Source organism: Pseudorasbora parva, chromosome 13, assembly GCF_024679245.1.
Source record: "Pseudorasbora parva isolate DD20220531a chromosome 13, ASM2467924v1, whole genome shotgun sequence".
NCBI classification, from domain to species: Eukaryota; Metazoa; Chordata; class Actinopteri; order Cypriniformes; family Gobionidae; genus Pseudorasbora; species Pseudorasbora parva.
In genome coordinates, this window is record NC_090184.1 from 9,423,385 (window position 1) to 9,446,502 (window position 23,118).

The 23,118-nt window shown below is 38.4% G+C and overlaps 1 protein-coding gene across 12 annotated transcripts in view; it reads left to right on the forward strand.

Moving 5' to 3' along the window:
* The window catches only part of prdm16 (PR domain containing 16), a 313,157-nt gene that overhangs the window by 49,446 nt on the left and 240,593 nt on the right, over nt 1-23,118 (forward strand). Inside the window, exon 1 of one of the 12 annotated variants that reach the window (XM_067413115.1) lies at nt 9,621-9,729. The exons of the other annotated variants lie outside the window; for them this stretch is intronic. Within the exon in view, the coding sequence (XP_067269216.1) occupies nt 9,717-9,729 (13 nt within the window). The 5' untranslated portion in view covers nt 9,621-9,716. Of the gene's footprint in view, nt 1-9,620; nt 9,730-23,118 lie in introns of those variants that run through there. 12 annotated transcript variants of the gene reach the window in all.

Sequence of the window (23,118 nt, forward strand, 5' to 3'; positions counted from 1 at the left end):
TGTGGAATGGGATGTGTATTAGTAGGTTAAGACCATGCCAACGAGAGGGATCCTGAGTCTTTGAATGGCCTTGTGTATAGCGGTGTTCTAAGCCAAGGCTCAGAGTGTGTGAGTGTGTGTAGCTGATTTGTTAAGCACAGATCTTGTGTGTGTTAGTGTGTGTGTGTGTGTTTCCAAGGTAAAGCTGGCCAGAAGATGGACGCCTGTTGCGTGTGGCTTTTGATGGAGAGAGGCAGCTGGGTGTGTGAAGAAGTGTAGAGAGTGGAGGCGGTCCAGGCCGCTGCTGTCCCCTATTCACTGGCTCTCGTTAAAGGTCCTCACCCGCTGCTTCCAATCAGACGCTCTTTGTAGCTCTCGCTCTGTGCCAACGCACCCGGCTTACAACTCACCAACTCTGGCACATCTGTGTCTGCAGGGAAGGAGAGAGAGATTGGGATGAGGGGTGGTGGGCGGCAGAACAGTATGGATGGATGGATGTGGTATGAGGAGTTTGTAGGAACCCATAAGAAAGAACAAGCACAAACGAGATCTCTTTAAAGTCGGTTGTGTCTCCAGGAAAGGAACGAGATGGAAAGCACATGGAGACTTTCTAAGATATTTTCAACATTGGGTAAATGCGCCTCTACCTTTATTTTCAGAAACATACCTATAAATAAAATTCACTGCAGTTTTCAGGTTTAGGTGTAGGTGGTGCATTATTTTCAAATTCGAAATAGCTTTTACTGTTGTAGTCAAGACCAACTAAACAGAGACCAAGACAAGACCAGGTTGTGCCGAGACCAAGACAAGACCAATACTTTGTGGGGTCGAGACCAAGTCAAGACCAAGACCAGTGTGTGCTGAGACCGGGATAAGACCAAGACTTTTGTGGGGTCGAGACCAAGACAAGACCAAGACCAGTGTGTGCCAAGACCAAGACAAGACCAACACTTTGTGGGGTCGAGACCAAGACAAGACCAAGACCAGCGTGTCCCGAGACCAAGACAAGACCAAGACTTTATGGGGTCGAGACCAAGACAAGACCAAGACCAGCGTGTGCCAAGACCAAGACAAGACCAACACTTTGTGGGGTCGAGACCAAGACAAGACCAAGACCAGCGTGTCCCGAGACCAAGACAAGACCAAGACTTTATGGGGTCGAGACCAAGACAAGACCAAGACCAGCGTGTCCCAAGACCAAGACAAGACCAAGACTTTATGGGGTCGAGACCAAGACAAGACTAAGACTTTGTGGGGTTGAGACCAAGTCAAGACTTTATTATATTTAGATTAGATTTATTTTGGCCATTCATATACATTTTGGGAATTTTTGAGACAATGCTTTTGAACCCGGTAGGACAGTTACAAAATAAATCACATTACAAAGAAGTTATCGATTGCATTCTAAGCAGTAAGTTTTACATCAAATCATATTAATGATGTTAAATCAGACAATACACCAGCAGTTTAGTGATAGCCCAGCATATTTGGTCTTTACTGGACTTGAGATAAAATTCCTGAGTCCTCTAAGTCCGAGACCAAGACAAGGCCGAGTACAAATGCGGTCGAGACCGAGACAAGACCAAGACCTTCAAAAAATGAAGTTTTTTTGAGTACTACAACGCTAGCTTTAACCATTTAGCTCTCACTGGACATTTAGTTTCCAAAATCATGCAATATGTACAACAATTAAATGTCGTCAGTTTCACGCTCATCTATTTCCGTTAAAATTAAACACAATTTTACTCCACTTGGTTTTGACAGTTTGAAACATGCAAGAAGCAACGTAATATCATTTTGCAGAAATGTCACCATAGGAAGGTTTCCCAATAAGCATGGGTTGGGTATTTTTTCCTGAGGAAAAGACACCAACACTCTCACATATGTCTCAAATTGTGCTTAGATTATACTTGTTTTTGGCTGAACCTTTTAAATAACCTCTATTTTGAAGATTGTGGCAAATAGAGAATTGGCACATGTCAAATGGAATAAAATGCGGATGTGATCTTTTGATTTTGGTGTTGGGAAATAAAAGTTGTGGTCACAATCATTTTGTGTTTAATAAAAGGTCCATTATCTATTACTAGTGTAGCAATGTATGAAGCACAGCTCACACAGAAGACACTTGATTATTAACAGTAGTGAACACAGCAATAAATTACATTTTGTTTTCAATTTCAAATCATTTATTAACATGGACAGCTTGATTATTGGACAAACAAGCCTTGTTCGGGGTTTGAGCCTCAAGGGTTCTATAGTTTTGGTTGTCTGGCTATCCCCAGACCAAGCTCAATTTAAAAATGAACATTGGTCTGGGGAGTCTGCTCTGTATTTTCTTTTGCACACGAGGCATGATAAACAAGCATTATTCAAATGACTCTGTACGCAATTGGATAGTCCTTCAACCAGTCAGACTACAAGAGGCGTGATCAACAGGCAACGGCCCATCCTTTCTCTATCTGTCATCGTGTTAAACCCGCCAGTAGCGAACCAGGTATATAAGCCAGTCTGCGATGGGTTCTCGCAAAAGTGTAACAGAAGTAGTAGAGATGAATATACAGGTTTCCAGACTAAGTTGCCGGGCGGAATCAAACCGCCGGTCTATAGTTTTGGTTGACGTCTGTATCTTGCAATGCATTACCCTGCTTTTGCTGCATTTGGATCATTATTTGTTCATGCATACATTTAAATATGTTTAAATGTCATGACCAAATGGGTTGGGTCATTTATAAGCATGTAATTACAAGTGCAGTTCATTGTTACTACAATGTAATAGCACTCTAGATAAGTGTATTTATTTTTTAACTTTTTCAATGATTGATTAAGCAAATAGACGCCTCAAGGGTTCTATAGTTTTACTTTAGGTCTGGATTTCACATTGTAATTTTGATCCTCAATAGATCTTTAGTTTATTCAAATGTAACCTTTCCTTTGTTTACCTGCCCACGGTTTGTTGACTTTCAGAATAGTTTGAATTGTTAAACGCATTTGGTTTCTTGACGTTAGTGCCAATGAGTGGCATGAAGAAGATTAGCGTATAATTCTATAAATCTTTGCTTGTGACTTTTTTATGAACTCTCTCATGGATTTGTGCGACTGATGAGTTGCCTTTGCCAGAGGAGCGCTTAAGCTTGCCATATATTTTAGTAGACAGGCTTGTCAAAACAGACACCACATTGGGCAAACAAGGCCTCTTACAAGGCCTCGAGCATCAACATAGAGGTCAAAGCCCCGCCAGGTTCCCAAGTTTGCGCGGTATAGTCATCATTTAGTGTCTCATTGACCCTGTCTCTCAAAAGCAGGTCCAGGTGTTCAACGCCCCATCTTCTTTACAGCTTGATGGCTCAGAGAGGCGGAGCGTGGCTCAGGTTAACTTCCTGTAACCCAAACTCCAAAGAGAGAGGGGGAAGGAGAATTAGTATGTACTTGCACAGAACGCACAGGCTATTGTCGAAAGTGGTGTCTTGTGTCTTGATCCCATTACAAAGGTAAATAAGAAGAGCAGAAAACTGTAATTCAAGTGTTCCCATTGCAGTTCATGCTGATGTCATGTTCTTTCCCTCTCCATTCAAGCTTGTATTGTATGTAATTATGTGATTAGTCAGGCTCTTATAACTTATGTGGAAGTGCTAGAGTTGGTTGGTGCAAAATAGTGATGAAGAAGATACTCTATACTAGCTTCCTGAAGGAGTCTGACTGGATGAATGATGCTCGAAGCTGTTTCAAAGTGAATATCGTTGAATATATTCGTTGAATTGAACATATCACTTACATTTAGGCTAAATTATTGTTTATTGTAGGGGTGACCCCGATTAGTCGAAGATTTGCTGCATCGATATGCGGAGCTGGAGTCGACCACGGATCTCACGGTCGAATCTTCGCGGGTGGTATGAAACGAGGATCATACCAGTTTGGCAATATGGGGGGGTGCTCAATATTTTAAAGTGCACGTGGCATGGCGCTGAACTTCGCATCCGGTGTGCAACCCCATTAAAGGTGCTGAGATTTCAATTGAACACATTCAATGAGTGTACACACACACGGTTGGCGGCATTTGATGCCTGTCTGCAGCAAACCAGGAAGTTGTTTAAAATCTTGCCGCGCCACAGAGCGCCATTTCAAGGTTTTATATTCAATTTATATTATATTTCCCTCAAATCGTCAATGTACATACTGATTTCACCCTGTGCTACAAGATACATTCATCATGCAACTCTTCTGTCAGAGTTCGATTCAAAATTGTGCTTGCGTGTATATAATGTGCGCGTCTGGTGCCGGTGTGAGATACCTGAGACGAGCCGCTGAGCTTTGCGTCCGCTGTGCGACCCCCTTTAGGTACAATCTGCTTAAGAACGTGCATGTAAACACACTCAAAGTGTTCTTTTCCTCTCTAGGCAGGTATTTTTTTAGGTTTATTTATCAAAATGTCCTTCATATATTTGTGTGATGTTCTGTTTTTCGATTATGTGGCAGGAAGCCACTGTCAGTTCGTCTGTCAGTTGGCAGGCAGGTTTGGTCGCTTTATTAAAAGTTGTTGCTGTGTGCAGTCGTGTGTAAAGGAAAATAAAAATAGTTTTACCCTCCTGCTGACTAGCGTAGTGCCCCTCCCAACCCATTCACACACACATAGATGATTCGACTATCGGTCGACCATAGAATGATTCGACAATTGTGATTTGAATGTGTAAATACTTAGTCTGGGACAGTTTATTGTGATGTCAATTTAATTAAATTTAATCCGTCCTTTGTTGAGATGTTAAACCGAGCTCCTGAATCTCTGTGGTCATTAAAAATCCAAGGATGTCCTTTGAAAAAAGAGTAGGGGTGTACTACAGCATCGTGGCCAAATTTGCCCAGTGGCCTCTGTCCATCATGGGCTCCTAATCATTCCCATATACCGATTGACGTCTCCTCTCCACCAATAAACTAGACTGTTGTTGGCGTTCTGTCGCAACATGGCTGCCGTCGCAAAATTTAGGTGGATGCTGCACATTGCTGGTGTTGAGGAGATTCTCCCCTTCTATATGTAAAGCACTTGTACCCAGAAAAGCACTATATAAATGTAACAAATTATTATTATTATAGTTTATTATTAACTGAAAATTGGTGTCTTTTATCACATTGCTGTTTCCAAGTCAATGAAGACTTTTTCAAACCACCTTTTAAACATGGTAGGTAACCGGTTTGGTAAACCATCCTCCTTCATTAATTTATTTGGATGTTAATGCAGGAATCTATTGCGCATCTTCCTCCAAATACCTGGAGAATATATGCGTACATCATATTTATTATTCAGTCAGTTGTTTCTACCATACTGTTGAATAAAGATAATATGATGTGATGCATTTGCATACTCGCTATCCTCAGTGTTGTGCACATTGGAGGCCCAGACTGACCTAATTAAATGCTGCTGGATAACAGTCAAGTCATAAGCACAGCTAGCCTGGGCTTTTACAAAAGCTCAACTTTAACTTAAAGAGATTAGACAACTTTTGCAAGATATTAGCTGTTCAAAAATGAGAAAAATGTCCCTAAGCCTCTTGAGCGCGAGGGGTGAGCAAACAGGGGCTCTTTTGTTCCTGTGGAGGGGCCGGACAGTGCCGGGCAGGGGCCTGGCTCCGAGTCGATGTGTGCGGGACCGGGCAACACTGCTGATCCCTGCCCCTGTAAACCCAATCAGCTCCGGGAATTAGACAGGGATTAGACTCCAACCTACCAGCACAGCACTTGAAAAAAAATATAAGGACCGGCGAAGGGGGTGTTCAGCCCACCCAGGAGGTCACGGCAGTGGCGGAGGCGAGTGACGCAAGAGGCGGAAAGGATAAAAAGGATGAACGTCGAAGAAGAGAAAATGTGCACTAAAAATCATTTGTGCATCAAAGTGCCCTTATTATGCTTTTTCTAATGTTATGTTTCATGTAGTGTGTAATATAGCTGTTTGTGCATGACAAAAAAAGTCATTCTAAAAGAAAGCATGAATTCTGAACTGCCGAAATAAGTCGTCAGCAATTCTCACTTCCTGTGACATACCTAAGTAACAATGTAACACATTTGCATAATCCCAGTCTATGGCCTTAATCGGTTGCCCTTAAACCCTGTAGACTTAGTTATGAAAGATGGTTTGTGTTGTCGACATGTCAAGAAGACATTATTTTGAGCTATGCAAATCCAATTTATATGCACTTCTAAAAGATGAGGACAGAATCGCGCTTTAATTGATAAGGACATAAAGATGCCTTTGTTACTGTTCGAATCACTGTGTAAACCGGTGTTGATGAAGCCTCCAGAGCTGAGATTCAGATATGGTAATAGGTTTCAAGCGCTGTAACTTGTAGACCAATCGCAACAAACTGGGTCATCTAACCAATCAGAGCAGAGTAGGCTTGCCGATAGGAGAAGTGAGATTAGAGAGACTGAATATTCAAACTGTTTTTTATACTTTTTGATAAAAGTGAAGTTCATTGTATATTATGAGAAAATTAATGTTTTTTTTATTTTTATTTTTTTCTTTGAATGCATGTAAATGTAAGGTAGAGTATCTCCAAAACTAAAATTGGAACCTTTAATGGAACACGGCAACTTTTTTGGAACTTTAGCTTATTCACCGTATCCCCCAGAGTTAGATAAGTCCATACATACAAATCTCATCTCTGTGTGTGCCACAACTCAGTCTGACGCACCCACCGCTAGTCTATAGCTTAGCACAAAGACTGGAGGTAAATGGCTCCATCTAGCCTACTGCTCAATAAGTGACTAAATAAAATAGTGCCTGAAAATAGGCTAACTTCCATCAACATAACCAACGTGGAAATCTGCTTGCACAGAGAACATGCTGAGGACTATGTTGTGTAATAATCACTGCGCCGCTGCACCCATGGTATGGCAGCAAAGTGTCTTGATTATTAGGCAGGAATGAGAATACAGTTCCTATTGGTCTACTCTAGAAAATCACAACTTTTCATTTTCCATCGGCCTAAGAACGCGGTGTAACTATATACACTTCACAACATGTAAATAGGAAAATGTTGGTGTTATTTTGTCACTTATTGAGCAGTAGGCTAGATGGAGCCATTTACCTCCTGTCTTTGTGCTAAGCTAGGCTAGCGGTGGATGCGTCAGACAGAGTTATAGCACGCACAGAGATGAGAATGGTGTGTATGGTGAATAAGCTAAAGTCCTTTAAGAGTAATAATAAGAGTGTTTCTTTAAAATAGCGTAATTAGGGGCGCTTTAAGTCACACTTAACAATATGTGGATGTCATTTCATTAGAAACTATGTCAAATCAATTGGCATCGGCAAAGAATGGCTTCTTAAGTTTGTCAGAACTAAACCAATTTTGCTTTTGATTGTTTGATGAGTTGTTGTGGAAACTGATCAAATACATAGCTAATATGTTCAATTAAGATATAATTGTAAATCACAATGAAATGCCTTGTTTATTAATAAAACTTCGGTTTTTAATATGAGCTGTCACTCACAACAAATTAAAAGATTCCAAAATAGAGACGGAAATCGCAACAAATGGCTTTTCATCGGGTCAGACGGCTGGAGAATGTGATATCTCTGTCCGAATGTGATAATCGATCAACTCAGAAAGCCTCATTGTGGCCTTGCGTCAATCTCTTTCTCTCCGCGGTGGGCGAGCGGAGACAGATAAAGACACACAGATGCTTTGGTGTGTAACGAGGCCTGGCTCCTGTCATCACAAACCCCTCGTTGTACCTGTGAAATCCTCACACGCACACACACACACACACACACACACACACACACACACACACACACACACACACACACACACACACACACACACACACACACACACACACACACACACACACACACACGCACACACACACACGCACACACACGATGAGATAGAGGGTGGCTAGACACAGCAGCCATGTGAGGGGTGTCATATGGAAGAGCTTTAGTCCCTGTATCATCCTATCAAAGGAATGCTGCCTATGCCTGGATCTCCCACAAAGCCACCTCATGTGTGCCAGTCCAGAGAGGTGCAGGGGACAGAGCGACGCTGCCAGCCCGCTGCATAAACACACATGTACACACATCTGTGTGCAGGTCATCTTTCAAGTTTTATTCTTTGCACGTGACCGTTTGATGTTTCAGTGCTGTAAGAAGTGGTAACACACAATTGTTACATTAAGGATCAGTTGATTCAGTCATTGAATTTGTTTTTAGACTTTTTAAACTTAGAGCGCAATTGGTTTATTTAGTATTATTTTATTATTATTTGTATATGTATAGATGAAGTGGGGTTTAAAAGAAAATGCATATTCTGTAATATTATCAATCTAACTGCAATGGCAAGGAGTGGACATCCATGACACTCACATCGGATGAGAAAATTTTAAAAAACAGAATTTAGCTGGATTAGACCGAATTGCCAGAGATCTTATTATTGGGAGATACACTATATTGCCAAAGGGTTTGGGACACCTGCCTTTTTCATGGACCTGTCTTTAAGGACCTTGCTTTGTTCAGTGATGCACAGTGATGTTGGAACAGGAAGGGGCCATCCCTAAACTGTTCCCTCAAAGTTGTGAGCATGAAATTGTCCAAAATGTCTTGGTATGCTGAAGCATTAAGATTTCCTTTCACTGGAATTAGGGGCCAAGCCCAACCCCTGAAAAACAACCCCTCCCCATAATCTCCCCCCAACCAAACTTTACAGTTGGCACAATGCAGACAGGCAAGTACCGTTCTCCTGCCAAACCCAGACTCATCCATCGGATTGCCAGACAGAGAAGTGTGATTGGACTCTCCAGAGAACACATCTCGACTGCTCTAGAGTCCAGTGGCAGTGTGCTTTACACCACTACATCCGACACTTTGCAATGCACTTGGTGATGTAAGGCTTGAATGCAGCTGCTCGACCATGGAAACCCATTCTATGAAGCTCTCTATGCACTGTTCTTGAGCTAATCTGACGGCCACATGAAGTTTGGAGGTCTGTAGCTACAGAAAGTTAGGAAAGTTGGCTAGTTCTACGCACTGTGATTTTACATGGCCTACCACTTCGTGGCTGAGTTGCTGTTGTTCCCAACTGCTTCCACTTCGTTATAATAGCTAACAGTTGATGGACCTCACAAATTGACGTTTTTTTTTTTGGTTGTTCGAATTGACGGACTAACAGTTGACGGACCTCACAGATGTTTGTGAAAGCGTCTGCATGCCTAGGTGCTTGATTGTATACACCTGTGGCCATGGAAGTGATTGAAACACTATTTTTGGGTGAACTATCCCTTTAAGTATACCCAATAAATGCAATTTTCCAGTGTATGATTTTCTTTAGTTTTGTTTTGTTTGAATAAATTCTTGTCTGACACATCTAAACATCCTGAAACAGTGAATCTATCAACAGTCAAAGGAAGATAAAGCTGAAGTCATCTTACATGGATAGACAGGCACTCAGATCTGAGGGCTCCTAGTTTGACTCTCAGGCCTCTCTGTGCCTGACCTCTGAAGTGTTCTTTCCTTCAGCTCGTTGAGTTCCTGCACCTCTGCTATCTGCTTCACATTCTTTCACGTTAGCAGCATCACCCCAGCGGACAGCCTCTTCACCAGCCTTATACACCCTATCTGAGACTGTGTGTGTGTGTGTGTGTGTGTGTGTGTGTGAGTGTGAGTGTGACAGCAACTATCTTAGCCTCTCAGTTAATTGGTAACCAGAGTTTTTGAAAACTGGAAGAGCTTTCGAACACGATCGTAGACCATGTCTGCATTTGGTAAGTTTTTTATCGCTTAATTTAAAGGAGCGAGTTGTACGAAAGGCATTTTGAAAATGATTTGTTGTCGCAGCGGTGTGTTAGTGTGCAGACATATCTTGCCCTTTTTTGAGTTTGATGTATTTTGATGCATTTACCAGGAGTGCACGTTTTATTATCCTTACATTACATATGCTCGAAGGACCTTTATTAGCATCATAAAAACAGCAATTCTACAACATCTTTTGTACATCTCTTTTTATCTCATATTATTACACAGTACGATGATTTATAGTGATTTTTAGTTCAAGGTCATCTTGCCATGACATAAAAATCAATATTTAACAGGGAACCGAAATGAAATTTGTTTTGCTGCTCTGTTTCTCTCTGTTCCTCCCACATGTTTGCTGTGTTTATCTCACTGGAGGGTCATTCATATTGTGTCGTGTGGGCCTGTTAAATCTAAGAGGAGTTAGTCATTCTTCATCGTCTTGTTAGGTCTGTCCTCCTCTCTCTCCATCCGACAAGCCGGCCGCTCACCTTTAACCTCCACTCCACTACTCATTCTGTCCATTTTCTGTTATGTCCAGAGAAGCTACAGCTGGGGTGAGTCTTCAGAAAAAAACTGAGTTTGCCCCAGGCCACACTCCATCACTTCAAACAGTAGAACAGCTACATCCTTTTGCTTTAATATGTCATATGTTATTTCTGAACCTGCAAAATGTAAGGGTGCGGCAATATAGATATTCTTGCTAATAGGCAGATTATTATTTTTATGTTGTGGACGACAATGGCTGATATTATAAATCTAAATAAAAAATGGTTACATTCGTTTTCAATATCAGGCAATCCCATTTGCATTATGAACCAGCTGAATAATTTAAGAAGAAAGCATTAATATTGGCTAATGCTGATATGTATTCCGTGTGTGGAAAAATACAACCAAAATAATAAATATGGGTAATGAAATGTACTATTTTTTTCTGAAGTCCACAATTAAATATTCAAAAGCAATACATTAAGAAATAGAATTTCCAATATCCAATAAAAAATAAATAAATAAATAAAATAGAATGTTATATCCAGTATCCGACATGGCTGGACATTAAATTCTGTATCAACTGATCAGGGTTTATTAGTTTTAACTAAAACTAAAATCATAAAACACATTTTCATTACTTGAATTAAATAAAGTAATAATAAACTTAAATAAAATAAAATATCTAAAACATGTTTAGTTTGTTAAAATATTAAAATAACTTATAATACCCATCAAACACACACACACACACACACACACACACACACACACACACACACACACACACACACACACACACACACACACACACACACACACACACACACACACACACACACACACACACACACACACACACACACACACACACACACACACACACACACACACACACACACAAAACTAATTAAAAATGGAAAACAAATTTTACCTGAAACTAAAATTAAAACCGAAAATGATGAAATGACATCCAATTCCAAATCTAAACAAAAAATAATAGTAAAAAATTAAATGACATGGTGACTGATGCAATAATAATAATAATAATAATAATAATAATAATAATAATAATAATAATAATAATAATAATAATAATAATAATAATAATAAATATGGTCTCTTATACACTGTACTTTCTTAAATTGCTTATTACATTGCTTCTAAGACTTCGGGCGTGCATTTCTAAAAATAAACAGAAGACAGAAGAAAGTGATAAAATAGAGGCTGTTCTATCAGTCCATTTCCACAGCCCTCCCCTCCCCTCCTGTCCTTGTACCTTGATTCCTGTTTAATATAGAGACTGATGAGCCCAATTTGGCTGCGTTTCTCCCACTGCTGGATGATTAATAGTGCTGTAAGGCAGCATCGGGGAGCTGTCCTCTCCTTCGGCCCTCTCGTCATGGTGATAGCTCTACCCCGCGCCCTGAATTGATGACAGAGGCTGGCCATTTGCAAATCAAATGGAGAGAGGCTGACTGTAACTCTGACACCTCCATGTCCCCTCTCTTTCTCTCGGTCTCTCTCTCCCTCGCTCGTCCGCCCTCTCGTTACTCCCTATTTCACTTATTTGTTAAGTGTCTCTCCCATTTGTTATGCAAATGAGACGGGTGAGAGCCAGGGGTGCGACATCATCTCCAAAGCATGATAAATATTTGATCAGGCGTAATGGAAATTGTCAAGCCCGTCTAATTGTGTCACACATTATCTGAAGGGAAGTAGCAAATTTGGACGTAGCCTTTGATCTGCCTCTCTCAGGCAGCACAAACGCTCATTTGCTTTCTCTTTTTCTCCCTCCATTCGCCATGTGCTCCTCGCCTCTCTGCTCATTTCATACTAGCAGAAAGCCACAGCTGAAAGTCTCTCGCAGAATCACACGAGCAAGAGCAGTCGTGTCATTGAAATCTCCCATTCCTGTGTATTTACCCCCGGTGTCCCACACCAGCACACCACTCGGGCCCTTTTTTCTTTCCTTTGTGTTGCGCGTTGCATTCTTTGCACTTCTGTTTTTTCCTGTTTGAGGAAATACTGGCTGGTTAGCCTCTCTCTTGTGTTTTCTGACTATAATGTTCAACGTAAATCAATCAATACATGAATAAATATGGTTTGTTGTAGATTAATGGAGTGTATTTTACAAGAAAGTACTCTTTCAGTCTTTCTCCTTCAGAATTTTACATTAAGTTAATTATGTGTGACCCTGGACCACAAAACCAGTCATACAGTGTAAAAAATGCTGGGTTAAAAACAACCCAAGATGGGTTAAAAATGGACAAACCCAGAAATTGGGCTGTTTGAACCCAGTGAATTGACCCATTCAAACAACCCAATTTCTGGTTTTGTCCATTTTCAATGGACTTGGATTGTTTTTAACCCAGCATTTTTAGAGTGTTTGGGTCAATTTTTTAAAAGTAAGATTGATATTGAGATGAATAATAAGCTTTCCATTGATGTACGGTTTGCAATATTTGGCTGAGATACAACTATTTGAAAATCTGGAATCTGATTTTTTTTTTGTTTTTTTTTGTTGAGAAAATCACTTTTAACCCTCAGGAGTCCTTAAGTCCTTAGCAACGCATATTACATTTCTGATATATTTACTGTAGGAAATTTACAAAATAGCATACAATGTATTAGTGACTATTGCCACAAATATACCCGTGGTGCTTATGACTGTTTTTTTGGTCAAGGGTCACATTTGTGAAATTTAATAAAAAGTAAATCCTACACCATTTAAAAAAAAAATATTCTTCAGTCTATTACGTACTATCAATAACATATATCTAAAATTGTTAAAGTTGTTATATAAAATGCATATGCTTTTGTATTACTTGATTCTGATTGGTCAACCACAGCAATGCACTAAACAACACTTGAGGGTTGGCACACATTTGTTCGAATGGCATATTTTCTGAGAACCAACATTCTGCAGCTGTATTTGGTGACACTTTATTACACTGTCATTGTTACTTATGTAACATGTAGTTGCTAACTACACTGCATTTTTTTAAATTGCTCATTTAAAATGAGCTAAAGCAACACAATTGCTATACATTTTGTCCAAACTTAATTTGACTGTGTTCAATCCAGTTAAATATAAGTCAAATTGAAGTCCAACTTAATCTGTTTGTGTTGTGTTACACAAATGATTTGTGTTGAATGAACTAAAACTGGGCGGGGCTTGTAAGTTCCCAGCATGCTTAATGCATTCATACATATGGATAAATAAAGAGAAAGTAAATGTTGTTATTTTATATGTAATTTTATATTTTTTTTATTATTATTTTTGAGAAAGATAAGAAAGGCTGTACTTAAAAGGGCATCATTCCGGGATGTTGAAGTTAACGCAATTGATTCATGTGGGACCGATGTACACAATTAAATAATCTAAATCCAACGCACTTTTCTTCAGTGTATAAATGATGCATAATTATATGGGACTAACCCTAAACCAAACTCTAATCCTAGCCATATAAGTGAATGTTACTTAATATTACTCAGTACTTAAATGGATAACGTGTAACAGACACCTTAAAATAAAGCATAACCTAGCATTTTACAAGGCATTAAGGTGTTTCTAATATTCAGTATCTTGCATTCAGTTTTTTTTCCTCCATGTCATGTGACAGCAGTCGACGTCTGAAACCTAAAATCTATTAAAAACTGAAGAATTGATCTATTGAATCTACTGAAAACTGATTAAAAATGAGAATATCAAAGCAATCAAGAAGGCCAACACAATAAAAAGACTGAAGACATTTACATGCAACACAACAACATACGGTGTATTTAATAAACTCTTCAAGTTAACGTGTATTAAAATAATATGTTCAGATAATGTATTAATAACAAAGATGGCCGTTTTGTGTTATGGCAAAGTCACAGATGTGCTGATTGTCAGAACAACAGCACTCTGCAGTTTACCATGATTGGTTGTTTTAAGCAAATCCGCGTTACTTTTGCTGTTCTATTTTAAACTTCACTGCCATACATAGCAAGTGGGCTAAAAACTGCCACATGATGTCACAATTTTTTGTTAAAAACAGACTCCAAACTGGAACATACTCAGCGAGAAGGCACTCTAGAGGCAGGCGCAGTGCTGTTGATGCCTCTGGCTCCAGTTAATGGCCTGGGTTGTATGTGCTGAATGCACTTTGTGGCAGTAAAGGTTGTGGATTCTGCGCATCTGGCTCTTGTGTTACTTTCTTTGCTCGTCTTCCGCATGGCTCGGAGGCACGGTAGTGAGCTACCTGCTGAATCTCAGGAGACCGGTGGGATATTTATTCAGCCTGCGTCCACTCTGACCTCCCGTGCTTCCCCCAGCAATGGGATGTCTAGTCAGACCGCCGAAACGAAATTTGCGGAGGTACCGCGGGGAGCGGCAAAGAGCTCTGAGCGCCACTGTCTGACTCATGACAAATAGTTGCTCTGCGCCGCTTCGTCCCCGGAGAGGGACACCTTATTTAGGATGTCACGCAGTGAGCAGAGGCAGAGATAACAGAGACAAAGCAGGGGGGTCAGCTCAGATTACCTAGGAGACCACCTCCGTTAAAGGGTGCCATTTGTTCCCAAATCGACCTGACGACCCCCCTAATTACCAGCCAATTATCTGGAATTCGCTGCGATTCGCTGCCGCTTTAAACAGGAAAATTGCCTTTCATTCTCCAACTGCTCACCGCGTCCCACCTCTGTGTTACCGCACGTGTACCACATTCTCAGGTACGAGGCGTTATTTATGTGAGCAAAAACCAGCGTGCTGCTAATGAAGTCACATGCTCTGATGAATGTTAATTAAGTCAAGAAACACGTTGCATCATTAAGCATGTTGGACATAGTAGAGTGTGTTATTAAGAGGCTGTCCTAGTTAGCTTACCGTGAGGCCTGACCTCGGTAGTATTACATTTTAAACAAAACATTATTTAAAAAAAAGTGACATTGGACTATGGAAATGCGACATTAACTCATGCATCTTCTGTCCTTGGATAACCCCCCCCCCCCCCCCACACACACACACACACACTTATTTAACAGGGTGTAATAAAGGCGTGGCTTTATATTTATTGTTTCCAAACCGATCGTTACCAAATGAAAAGTTTACTATTTTATGAGCCAACGATCTGAGCACATGGTCTGAAGCGCACTTAGGTCCGAATCAACTTATGCTAGTTTAAAGGCCCACTGAAGTGCTTTGAAATGCGCCGCTTTATTCAATGTGTTAACGTGATTTCCCCTGAAATGGCTCCAGCTGTTTGCATCTCCTCCCCTTTTTTAAAACAGCTTATAGCGTTTCAGGTGTCAGTTTGAGTAGAGCGGACCTTTCTGTTTGGTAAAGCCAGTTTCCTCTAACACTGCTTATCATCATAATCTCCTTCATATCGCTTTGAAATGCAGCATTCTGTGCAGAATTCAAATGGGTCCGATATATTTTTTGGTCGCGCGGACTCGAGCATATAATCCGCGCTGCGCTCTCGTGTCTGTAGTCTAAATTTAGACAAGAGGTGTGTGTGCGCTGCTGCGGTGCGTGAAACTAGCGTGAAAAGAGACTTCATTTGCCTCAACTGAAAGCATATTTACACTGAATCGTTTCTTATCACATATATAGTGTGCTCTGTGCCGTTCACCATGTAGAAATTAGTAAATGTGTGTTAACAACTCCTGACCGATTTCAGCCGCCGCTTCAGCAGAGTAGGGGGCGGGCTTTAGATTCTAGACAGCATTTTGATTGGACAGAAGATTTGACGAGAAGGTGAAGTCTGCGATGATGTCACCAAAATCTGAGATTCGTTTTAAAGGAAGTGAGAGACTGCACTATGTTAAATAGAATTAAAGGTGCACTATGTAGTATTTTTGCAGTAAAATATCCAAAAACCAGTGTTATATATTTTGTTCAGTTGAGTACCTACAATATCCCAAATGTTTCCAACTATTTGTAAATTGTGAGAAAATTGCTATTTTAACCAAGGACCGGGACGTTTCAGCATAGCGTTTGAGCGAGTCGCCTGTCGATCGCGTCATATCTACGTTTCTCTCGGTTTTATTCTGCAGAAGCGCTTTACTCTTAGCAGTGTGAACATGTCACAGCAGCGCCGAGCGAACACACAGAGTAACGTCATAACATAATTTTAAACACACTTAAATGTATCTAATATGATAAACAGAGCTGCATTACCTCATAATCATAACCGGAAAAGCGGAAGTGCGCGCCCCGACGACTGTGTCCCGTCCCGTCCCGTCCCGTCATAATAAATGTCCCAGTGCTCGCGAGCCATGTGTTTGTATAACAATCGCTCCAGCGGCTGTGCTCAGCTCCACAACACTCACTCCTGCTCTGCTTCACACTACAGTAACGTTAATAACCGCATCCATGAACGTGATTTCTGCCCGTGTCCTTTTTTCCACCGGCTGTGAGGTGAAGACCACATGTCCCAAGATGCTGCGCTCACACTTGGCGTCATCAAACTACACTTTTGTTTTGAATAGGCGCCCTCCAGTGAACGGAAAGTTGCATAGTGCACCTTTAATCAACTCATTCAAAGCCCACCTTTAAATTAAGGACAAATATAGTAATACAATTTATTTTTATATATTTTTTTGTACATCTATAACAGCCAAATACAATTTAGCTTTACTATGCAAAAACATATTTGACCACATATTTGTCCACCACTGACCAATCACAATCAAGTATTCTAGACCGCCGGTGTAATAAGCAAATTTATAGACCGATATAGCAAATTACTTTGAAGGTGCGATTTCTTTGCCACTAGCAGCACGAGTCGGAATTTTAATTTTATTAACCTTTATTGCATTTGTATTGAATAATTAAGGTCAGGATATTTTACTGACCATCAAATATTGACCATGTGCACAATGCCGTCTCTAGCGGTTAGCGGTGTAGGTCCCTCGTTCCTCTGGCTACACATCGGTGAAGGAGGTCAGGCCCCCTTTCCCAGAATTCTTAGAGTCAAGCCCATTGTTTGTCAGCCGTGCGTATAGCATTGTGCTATGACTGATTGTCGCCTGAGCAGGTTCTCAGCTCTGTTCTGCAGGAGAACCGGCCGCATTGTTCTTCAATGCACTTGTTACCATTTACTCTACTGCCACATCTGTTTTCCTGCTTCCTTCCCACGGCACAACATGATGACTTCCTTCAGACCTGTTATTCTGCTCTGCGTGAAATATAGTGAAAATGAGAATGGATTGACAGATTTATTGATTAGCGGGTTTTTTTTTCTTTCTAAAGAGTGTTATACTATTATAGGTATGGAAAGCATTATTTTATTTGTAATATTTTATAATTAATTGTGTGTGGTGGCCTTCTGAAATGAGGAGCATTGCACTGTCTGCATTTTTTTTCAGCTACATTTCCATTTATATTATGTGAAATAATAATAATAATAATAATAATAATAATAATAATAATAATAATAACAACAATCATATATTAGTATTAATTTAATGTTTAAATGATCATTTTGAAGTCATTTGAAACTATTTAAAATATTTAAACATTTAAACAAATGTAAAAATCTTTAATTAAGACAGAACTCAAATTCAAAAACTGAGTGTACAAAAGGGATTGTCCAAAAAAAGTTTTGTCATAATTTACTCTCCCTCAAGTTGTTCCAAACCTTTATGAGTTTTGTTCTTGTGTTAAATGTCGGTAACCAGACAGTTGACGGCACCCATTGACTTCCATAGTATTTTATTTGCTACTACGGAATTAAATATCTACCATTAAGTGTCTGGTTACCGACATTCTTCAAAATATCTTCTTTTGTGTTCAACAAAACAACGGAACGGGTTTGGAACAACAAGCAAGTAATGTCAAAAATAACATTTTTGGGTTAACTATCCATTTAAGTTGTTTATTTCGATCTAGTCTCTCCACCAATTTGTCCCGTTCATTTGGATCTACTGGCATCATAGGTTGACATTATCACATTGATGTGCCAAATCTGTCTCAAATCAGCATTGTGGAGGCATCGCTTCCTCTTACTTTTCTTTTTGACCAGTATTTTCTGTCAGCTCCCTCACGCCATGCCACGCTAAGTGAGAACACAATAAGCTCAAGGAAGGAAAAAAAAAACATACACTGCCTTCCTCAGAAACTTTTGGACAGTGTCACTTTAAGAGAATTTTTTGTTTCATAACAAGTTGTCACTTTTATTTATATAGCGCTTTATACAATACAGGTTGTTTCAAAGGAAAATAATGATCAGTGATGCAAACAGAGTTCAATTCTGCTGTAACGCAAGACAATAGCGTCATTATTCAGCTGAAGTCCGATCGGTGCTGATTCAGTTTGGTTCAAGAAAAGTTCAGCAATTACGGAATGAGTTTAGTTGAGATATGAAGCAGCTCTGCAGAAAACAATGATGGCACCACTGACCAATCACAATGCGGGACTCTAGAGCACTGGTGCAATAAGCAATATATTTATTCTGGTGTTTTTTTCACTATGTGCAAATAGTGATAGATGCTATTTACACCAAGTGTAAATAGCAACTAGATTTACACTAATTGAAAATAACATAGGTGATATTTAAACTAAGTGCAAATAGCTGTAGATGATATTTACTAAGTGAAAATAGTGATATATTATAACAGCATGTAAAAGTAGTTATTTGCAATATGTGTAAATAGTAATTAGATGATATTTATACTTTATTTTGACAGATACATACTATTTGCACCTCAGTAATGTTGTACATAAACAGCATACAATAATAATAAAGTGTAAATTATTATTTTTATTAAAATAATTAAATGGATGCAGCCTTAATGGGACAATAAAAGGCCTCCCTATACATATCTCATAATGCTTTTATTAATATTCAACATTTCTCATTTTTTTATTAATATTCAACATATCTCATAATCCTACCCAATGCTTTTATTAATATTCAACATTTCATTAGGTACTTTATTTCCATTTTTATAACATTATTTTTTTTTTTTTTTTATTTAAAGTAAATGCCTTTTCGAGTGATAGGAAAAGAGAGAAAGGTGGATTTGAACCCAGGTCGATCGCATCAAAACCTAGCTCTTTAAGCCTTATGCTTTACTGACTACACCACTAAAAAAAATGTAATATGTCTGTTTTCTTTTTTCTTTTTTTATCTTGTTTTTCCAAAACAGGCAGTTTTAGGCCGGGCTTGTTGTAAATAGACACTTTTTTTCTCCACTTTTTTTTCTCCACTGCCATTCATTTTCTCATCCAAAAGGTTTTTGAAGAATCACTTCCTCCCTTTCCTCCTCAGACCAAATGGCCCCGGGTTTCATAGAATTTTGTTGAAATTCCTGCTGTTCAAAACTATCCACTGCAATCACTTTAAGAGATATTATTTCTTTCAACTGCTTCATTTCTCCGGTGAAGCTTTCATTAAGGATATAAACGCTCGAGCAAATTAGGTTGAGATCTCTCTCACTTCAGCTCTGATGTGATGTGTTGTACGTTTCATCACTCTCGATGACCGGACTGACCATGTAGGCCTTCATCAGCAATAGAGGATCATATTTACGTTAGTGAGTTCTGACATTCAGAGAAGTTTCCCTGGCTTATGTTTAAGTGGGCTTGAACATAAGTAGATTGACCCCTGCTCGCAACAGAACCAAATAAATGCACTTTAAAAAAAAAAAAGGCCTAATCAAACCTGACATCTTCTTCATTTAGTGGTCTTTCTTTTGCACCAAGAAAGTTCGGATCACAGATTAGAAGTGCCATATAAATGCTTTGAAGGGAAAAGGCTATACTGTACTGAAATTTCTGTACACTGTAAAAAATAAATTTTAAAAAAAGTTACCTGGTTGCCTTAAAATGTTGAGTTCCTTGAAATAAAAAAAAATGAGTTAATACAATGAACATTTTTAAGAATCGACAACCTTTATAGAAATATTATTAAAAGATTTTGCAAGCATATTGGGTAATTGTGTGTTTTATTTGTGATGACACGTGAAACATGCCAAATGTGCTATTTTCATGATTTATCTATTTTTTTTATGTCGTTCAGATATAATAATATTTCAAGTTTCTATTTATTAAACCAATTTCCTTCATTGTATTAACTAATTTTTTTTAATTTCAATAAACTCAAAAATGTAAGGCAACCAGGTCCCTACTTTTTAAGTTAAACCAACAATATTTTTTTACAGTGTAGTACCCAAAACCTGTTATCACTTAATGTTAAAGGATTTACATTAGGATAGTATTAACATTTCTATTGTAAAAATATAAGATTTTACAATTGTATCATACAACAAAAAATAGTATGCAGATTGAATTCATTTCTAAATCAACATTGTGCCCCTATACTGGGCATGATGTTGATTTATGCCATACTGGCATTCAAAAGATAACAATAAACTGTGCAAGATTTAAGTTTTAACGTGTTTTCCTTTCACATAGTGATTTGATTCAAGCTCAGCTGGGTCTCTGTCATTTATCCGACATATGGGCAGTTTAATGAAGAAAGCCTGTTTCTTATATCTCATCGGAGAGTGTTTATCTCCTCCTGTGTGACATTTCTTGTAGTTGCTTTTCCATGTAGTGGTCATTTCTCAGTAAATGTCATTCTCAGCTGAGGTAGTGATTTATGATTGTCAGGAAAGGTAAGATGGTAGCTGGTAAGATGTTCTGACTGGAGTATGAGCATACTGCTCTCTGCATAGGTTACTGTGCAGTGTACACTGCATACTTAAATTACTAACATACAAAAATATGCAACATGCATTGATGGAATGATTAACTCTCAAATTGATTATCCGCGAAAAACAAACTTTTATTTTGGATGTGATTAATCGCGATTAATCGATTTGACAGCACTAAAAAGAATATACTTTCAATAGAATTGAATGTTTTTGAATACTTTATTGTGTGTTATTCATAATTACATGAAAATATATTATGGTTAAAATTGTATTAACCCTTTAACTGTCACCCCCGTTTTTGAGAATAGTCATGAAAATGCACTATCCAAACTTAAAAGGCTGTAATTCAAGAATGGTTTGGAATATAGACTTAAGTTTGGTCTTGATTTAAAGAAGACAATCAGCAGATTATTACTGAGGTTAAAGCATTTCAAAATATGAAAGAATGAAAAAGTTATGGAAGTTTAAATTTACTGAAAATGAAAAATACAGTACTAAATATTTTTTATTTTATATAAAATATATATTTTACAAAAAATGTTTTACTCTAAAATTACTATAAAATCAAAGGCATATATCTAACCAAGTTGTGTTCCAAATTTGAAGTTGATATCACAAAAATTGAAGTCCCCATGAGATTTTGTTTAGGCGCTGTACCAAAAATAGCCACCGGGTGTCATTCAATTTCCATTGATTGTTTTTTTGATGCATTTTCCTGTAAATTTCTGTCCAAATATCACTTCCATCATAAAACAGTCACCACATATGGAACCTTGAGACTCAGACCTTTCCAATGATATGTGTTTTGTCAAGATTAGAAAAGATTTTGATTATAAAGTAGTTAAAATACATTTCGTAATATGAAACATGACACTGCCCACTAGGGGAGGAACCCGCTAGAAGAAATTAGAGTACCGTTTCCATGGTAACGCAACGTCTGATTTCAAAACGGTTTTCACAGGATGAATTTTGAGTTCGTAAGCTTTCGAAAGATACCTAATTTATGATAATTACTAAAATATATGATACGAAAAAAAGGCAATCAAAAAAAAGAGCGCCAAGCGTCCCTTGACCCACTCATGTTAAATGACTTAAATATGGTTAAATTGTACTGCCGAGTGCATTGACAATATTGGAAACTAAAATATACTTTAATGTAATTTCTATTGAAACTTGCATGCCATGTTTCCTTTGAAAGTATTTTGTTTTAGTGCTGTCAAATCGATTAATCACGATTAATCGCATCCCAAAAAAAGTTTGTTTACATAATAAATGTGTGTGTACTGTGTATAAATATTATGTATGAATAAACACACATGCATTATATTAATATATATAAATGCAAATATTTCTTAAAAATATATAAATGAGGGTAATTACACATTTATAATGATGAAGTTGCAATTTAATAATACATTAACATACATATTAAATAGCACAATGCAGTTTAAAATATAACCAAGTACTTTAGATGTGCTTTAGTATAAATTGGACATTACGTTACAAAGTACGTTTTTTTTTATTATTTTGTTTATTGTACTTGGTGATTACAGCGTACTCTTTTAAAGTACATTTTATTTAAAGGGACAGTTCACCCTAAAATGAAAATTACCCCATGAGTTACTCACCCATGATACAGATACATGCAGATACAGCCATCATAGGCGTATATGACACTCTTCTTTCAGACAAAGACAATCGGAGTTATATTCAAAAATGTCCTGGCTCTTCTAAGCTTTATAATGGCAGTGAATGGCAGCCTAAAATTTGAAGCTCAAAAAAGTGCATCCATCCATTATAAAAGTGCTCCACATGGCTCCAGGGTTTAATAAAGACCTTCTGAAGCGAACTGATGGGTTTGTGTAAGAAAAATATCCATATTTAAAACTTTATAAAGTAAAATATATAGTTTCTGGCGGACCGCCATCCATATTCAACTTGCGGAAAAAGCATAACATAACAATGACTTCAGACGAGTAAGCGTTTTGAACTGCGAAACAAGAGTCCTTGTTAACAATTTACTTTTAAGATTTGAAGTACACTACAAGTGCACACTTCTTTCTCACAAGGGATCATTATACAGTGAGTAGTGTCCGGTTATCGTGCTGTAAATAAAAAATGTTGTTTTCATTTTTAATCAGAATGTGTAAACAAATGTCTCCTTCTAAACATGTTACTATTTGACATGCATATTTTTTAACAGTAGGTATCATGTATATACTGTG